Raw genomic sequence first — 6,282 nt, 5'->3', positions numbered from 1 at the left:
GGTCCGAATCAGCGACAGCAGATACAGACAATCGAAGATCGAGGAGCTGTTGTCAGTCATACACAAGCAGCGAGTTGATATCCCAGACAAAAAAACGAAAAAAGCAGAAATAATCCAAACAGTATCGTCAGAGGTAGATTGCAGGCCATGTACACGGGTGCCATCTTACCGGAAGTCCCTCAGACTTCCGGTAAGATGTCTGAGGGACATCTGAGGGACAGCATATACAACATTACTCTGTTTGTGTCGGGGGACTGGATCTTTGGGATGAACCAGTCTTTGCTGAAATGTATATTGGGGTTTAAAAGCCACTGGGACGTTGTGTTTAGAAAATAAATGTCTCAGTTTCTCTGATACTCCCTCAACATACGGAATGACCACTGGTCTGGGTTCCTCCTTTTCACCTGATGGCTGACTGGAGTCCTGTTTGGGTTTCTTCTCTGCGTTTAGAAAGGCCCAGTTAGGATATCCACATTGCTCTAGACCACAGGTGTCAAACTCCAGGCCTCGAGGGCCGGAATCCTCCAACTTTTAGATGTATCTCTGATGCCACACAGCTGAATCAAATAAGGAGGTCATTAGCAGGACTTTGGAGAACTTGACTGCACTGAGAAGCTAATTCAGTCATATGATTCAGTTGTGTGGCATCAGAGACACATCTAAAACTTGCAGGACTCCAGCCCTCGAGGCCTGGAGTTTGACACCCCTGCGAGTCTAGAGCCTGTCTTGTGTGGGATTTCTCCTTCTGCATGGCTCCTGAGTTAGTGGGGACGTTGTTTGCTCTGTGGTACAGAGTCCTGATGACTCCTAACTTGTGCTCCAAAGGGTGATGGGAGTCAAACTGCAAATACTGGTCTGTGTGGGTGGGTTAGCGGTACACCTCAGTTTGCAAACGTCCTCCATCAGAGACTGAAACCTCAGAGTCCAAGAAAGCCAACCTGCCATTTTTTACATCTTCTCGTGTGAACTTGATGTATTTATCCACATAGTTGATGTGGTCAGTAAAATGTTGGACTTCCTGCGATATTAGCTCTTTCCGCTTCTTGTTTTCTTAGCCTATGTGATAGCAGTTTCAGTGATTTTCCACCTACCTCATAATATTGTTGCTTTGTAAAAAGGAGTTTTTTTTGGATTTCCTGCATATTTATTTAATCTATTTCTTTTTTAGTTTTACAATTTCATGTTTGTTAGTGTCGTCCCTGGGAGAATGTGCATGTTCTCTCTGTAGTCTCTTCAAATCCTCTTCTAATTTTTGGAGTTTTTGTTCTCTAGTTTTCTTCTCATATGAGGATATAGCTAAAATTTTACCTCTAATCACTACTTTTAATACATCCCAGAGTATAGGTGGAGTCACTTCTTCATTGTCGTTATATTCTAGATACAATTTAATTTTACTTTTCAATTTATCTCTAGGGAGTGAGCCCCTGTGATGGACTTGCGACCCGTCCAGGGTGTACCCCGCCCCTCGCACAGTGATTGCTGGACATGGGCACCAGCGACCCCCGTGACCCAAAAATGGAATAAGCGGGTAAAGATAATGGATGGATGGATGGAATTTATCTCTAATACCTAGGTTATTCAGAATGCTTGAGTTCAGTCTCCATAGAATGGACCTTCTCCTATTATTCAGATGAACTGAGATGTAAATGGGTCCATGGGCTGAAATAGTAATGGGTCCTATTTCACAACTGTCCACCCTCGAAAGATCTCCCTTAAACATAAAAAGTAATCTATTCGCGAGTAGACACTGTGAGTGTCTGAGTAATGTGAGTAGTCTCGGCTCTTTGGGTTTCTCTCTCTCCACACGTCCACAACCCCCAAAACTTCGCCCATACAAGTATTTAATCTTTTATTAATGTTTTTTGCATCGGGTTTCCCATTTGGTGAGTCAATTTTGGGGTTTAATCGTACATTAAAATCTCCACCACATATTAATATCCCTTGACTTTTTGTTATCATTAGGTCGAATATATGTTTATAAAAGGACCAGTCACTTCCCAGAGGAATATACACGTTAAGGAGACTTATCACAATTCCCTTTATTTTGCCTGCAATCATAACAAATCTGCCTTTATTATCCTTATATTTTGATATATGCTCGTAATAAACAGCCTTAGATATCAGGGTCGCCACTCCTCTTCGCTTCCTGGACCCATGGGAAGAAAAGTAAACATGTTTAAACCCTTGTTTATTTAACTTAGCATGTTCTGAGTCGTTGAGGTGTGTCTCTTGCAGAAAACTTGGATTTGTATCTTTCTTTAGTTTTGATAAAATGTTTCCCCTTTTAACTGGATTGAGTACTCCATTTATATTAAATGATGTTATTTTTAAATATCTGTTTAGCATCTATGTGATTCCCCGTTCCATTTCTCTTAAAATCCTGGTGCACTTCCTCCTCCCTGCGAAAACCAGCAAGGAATTAACAATTAACATAACAAACATCAAACTATGTACAAGTTGTCCATGTGACTTCCTATGTATGGGTCTAACAAGTTGACCATGTTGGGTCACCCAAAGGGGCACGAAGGAGAAATTCCCCTCCTCGGTCCAGAGGGAGAGACCCTTGCCTGTTCAAGCACATGTCAAAAAAGTAGGAAAAAAAGCTAGTAAAACATAAAAAATAATTGTAAAAATTAAAAAAGAAAATATAAAAAAGAAAAAAAATATTCCAACCGCAAAGGAAAAAATAGTAATAAAGAAAAAAAAAAATAATAATAAAAAAAGGAAAATGGTCCCAAATGAACCAGTTTCTTCAATAGTGTATCTCTACCACTAATTACGATGAAGATATTTAACCTTTATTTCCGCCGTCTTCAGGCTGTGGGTTAAATCCTCTCTAGGACCCCGAGGAATCTGCTGATGTTCTCTTGAAAGCTCAGACCTTCTCCTTGTAACTTGGCTCCCGACCGGCTTTGAATGTGCTCTTCGTCACTTGTCTCAAATAGGTATCTCTGCAGACAAATTCGGAAGGCGTATCTGATTGGACGATAAAACAATGGGCGTATCTGGAGGGTCACACATGATTGGATGATAGAAAAATGGGCGTATCCGGGAGCCACATCTGATTGGACGATATTAAAATGGGCATGTCTGGAGGGCCATATTTGATTGGACGATAGTAAAATGGGCGTGTCTGGAAGGCCACATCTGATTGGATGGGAAAAAAAGGGTGAACAACAAAACAAAAAGCCTTTTGTGTTAACCGGTTCGACTTAGCGGCGTCTCAGGTTCAACATTGGCAGCATCTCCATAACTTCTCTTTCCGCCTCTCTTAACACAGAACTTCCCAATTATATTTCAAAATAAGAGCAACATAAATGGTAGTGGGGACGGCTAAATGTTTGTTTAATACCTAGCCATTACATTAAAAAACAAAATCCGTTTTGGTTGTTGAATAATGTGAAAATAGTCACAATTAATTCATATAGGAAGAAAAATAAAGTAACCAAAATATTAATGATACTTAAACTAGCTTTGGGACAAAGGATGTTACCTTTAGCTTTGCATTTTCTTGTTCAACTTTTAAAGCAGTCACTGTAGACGAGTGATTGTCAGTTTCTGTAAGATTTCTGCAACTGGAGCAGATATTTCTGTTTACTGGTTAACTTCCTCAGCTGTCTCACATTTTAAGGGTCAGTCCTAATCCATGTTTCAGCTCCTTTCATAGATCAGATCTCACAGAAGAACTTCTAGAGCAAATTTGTTTTTAGCTTTTGTATTGGGTCATTATCTCATTACAGGACTCATGATCTTTAATTGAGACCAGACTTTTTGACAAATAGGAGCAGGTTTCGCTTCAGTTGCTTCACATTTCATTGTACCCAGACCACACTCAAGGCAACCTGTGTCAGGTGCAGCCTACAAGCCAAGGACTAAAGAGAATCTTCTTGTGTTTGACAGCAGATATAACGCTGGTTCTTAGAAACCTTCAGTTTTAAAAAAGAGCTGACGTAACTTACCTAAAGAGCAGCAAATACAGCTAGCCAATCAGCCTATTCTCCAGAAACGCCCACTTTTGGTCTGCAGAGAACCCTTTCTCGCTCGTCTGTCTACCCTCATCCAGGACAGTTGCTGTACCTGCTCCATGAGCGTCTTTGGAGGTTTGATGGTTGTCACGGTGAAGCCTATTCTCTGCAGGTCCTCTGATGCCTCCTCCATGGTGTCGTAAGTTTTGGCTCCATTTTCATATCTGACGTGCAGCCTGGCGGGAAAGATGGTCTGGAATTGGATATTATTCTCCTTTAATACTTTATGGATTTCTGTGTACTCCCTTCGTTTTTCAAGTATGAGAGGTAGATATTCATGGTCCAGGTTTATGTGGTTTTCTTGCTAGTTAAATCTTTTCCCCTGCCATGCTTTGCAGAGTATTGTCTCTTTGGTGCTGGAGCTTAAGAACTTAATTATGATGGAGTGTGGTGGTGCGTTCACTGGCGGCTGCGGTCCCACTGATCGATGGGCTCTTTCATCTTTCTTGAAGATCAGGCATGTCGTCATTTAACTCCAGACCTTCACAGAGTAAATTTTCCACAAAAGTGATCATCGCTGTTTCTTAGGAACTTTTGTGTGAAATCTTTAAATCTTTTAATCTTTTTATCTGTTGCTGCTGTTGCTGCTGATACACTGAAATTTCCCATCCGTGGGACAATAAAGGCTGTTTCTATTCTATTCTATTCTATTCTATTCTATTCTATTCTTTCTCGGACCCCTCCGGTAACCAGTACATCGTTATGTTTTCGCGTCTGGAGTGACTCTCTAGATCCAACAATTTGTGTTTCATCTTGCTATGTAGCTTTAACATAGCCGTTATAACGTCTTCAATGTTTTGGATCCTTTCTTCTGCCTTCTTGATACGTTCTTCCACCTTGTCCATTCTGGTGTTCACCTTCACAATTTCTTCTTTTACCGTCTTTTATGGCCTTGACCCTTACGCACAGCGATTGTTCCAGATTCTCTGAATCTTTTGATGATGTTATGCACGGTTGATGATGATAACTTAAAAGTCTTTGCTATTTTACGCTGGGTAACACCATTCTGGTATTGCTGCACTATCTTTCTGCGCAACAATGGTGGAATTGGTGATCCTCTTAACATCTTGGCTTCTGAGAGACACTGACACTCTGAGAAGTGCTTTTTATACCCAATCATGTTGTCAATTGACCTAATTAGTGTTAATTTAAAAAAAAAAACCTGCAGTATGACTTTTTATAATTGTTTATTGTTGTTGCTGTTGTCCATTGTTGTCATGTTTCTTTGTTGAAATCAGGTCTCTCTTGTAAATGAGTCCTCGAGGCTCAATGGGATTTACCTGTCTAAATAAAGGTTGAATGAATTGGTCTTCCAGCTGTTCGTTATATGCACAATTTCCTTTTTCCAGCCACTTATTGCTACTTATCCCAACTTTTTTGGGATTTGTTGACACTGTGAAATTTTGAATCAACATATTTTTCCTTTAAAATGTTACATTTACTCAGATTAAACTTTTGATCTGTCATCTATGTTATATTACGAATAAAATATTGACATTTGTCATCTCCACATCATTGCATTCAGTTTTTATTCACAATTTGTTTAGTGTCCCAACTTTTTTGGAATCCAATTTGTACTTCATGGCTAAATAATTTAAAATAATTTATTTTAAATAAAAATCCCATTCGGTTTGTGCAGCTCACCCATCAATCAGCCAGTTGTGTCTCATGTCCAATGTTGTTTTGAAAAACCCTGACAGAGTGAATCCGTGAAAAACAAACCGCGAAATAGCGAGGGACTAGTGTATATATTTTCTTTTATTAAACTGAAGTCACTTTTTTGATATAGAAGTAGCAAGTTGTTTCCTGTAAGGCAGCAAGAAATTTCAGCATGTTTCCAGTTTTGGCGTAAATTACCCTAAAACTGCTAAATCTAATAAAAATGTTCAAAAATCAGCTTCCACAGTCTGATTGTCGTTAGAAAGCTGCATTTATGTACCTTCCCCAGGAGCTCATGGAGGCCAAGGATCTGAGCAGTAAAAACACCAGTGCCAATAAAGATGCTCGGAACCAGGCCCAGGAATCCTCGCAGGTTTTTAGGTGCTATTTCCCCGAGGTACATTGGTACTACGCTTAAAGAGATGCCTGCAGGGACAAGAGTAGAGAAGTTAGTTTTACCCCTGCACTGAATAAATTCACCATAGAAATGGCACAAATTAACCAACGGTGCAAACCATGAAGAACTTAAGCAAAAACAGGAAAAAAAATAAAATTATATATATATATAAATATATATATATATATATATAAATATATA

At 39.6% G+C, this 6,282-nt stretch overlaps 2 protein-coding genes across 2 annotated transcripts in view; one reads left to right on the top strand and one right to left on the bottom strand.

Moving 5' to 3' along the window:
* The window catches only part of LOC119413748, an 880,117-nt gene that overhangs the window by 271,124 nt on the left and 602,711 nt on the right, over positions 1-6,282 (bottom strand). The gene's annotated exons all lie outside the window — the stretch shown is intronic.
* The window catches only part of LOC119407448 (solute carrier family 2, facilitated glucose transporter member 9-like), a 25,396-nt gene continuing 25,072 nt past the window's right edge, over positions 5,959-6,282 (top strand). The window contains exon 1 of the mRNA XM_037674276.1: positions 5,959-6,089. Within this exon, the coding sequence (XP_037530204.1) occupies positions 5,959-6,089 (131 nt within the window). The remainder of the gene's footprint in view (positions 6,090-6,282) is intronic.

The sequence above is a fragment of the Nematolebias whitei genome, chromosome 1, assembly GCF_014905685.2.
Source record: "Nematolebias whitei isolate Nwh7 chromosome 1, NemWhi1, whole genome shotgun sequence".
In the NCBI taxonomy this organism is placed as follows: domain Eukaryota; kingdom Metazoa; phylum Chordata; class Actinopteri; order Cyprinodontiformes; family Rivulidae; genus Nematolebias; species Nematolebias whitei.
This window is presented reverse-complemented; position numbering and strand designations above follow the sequence as displayed.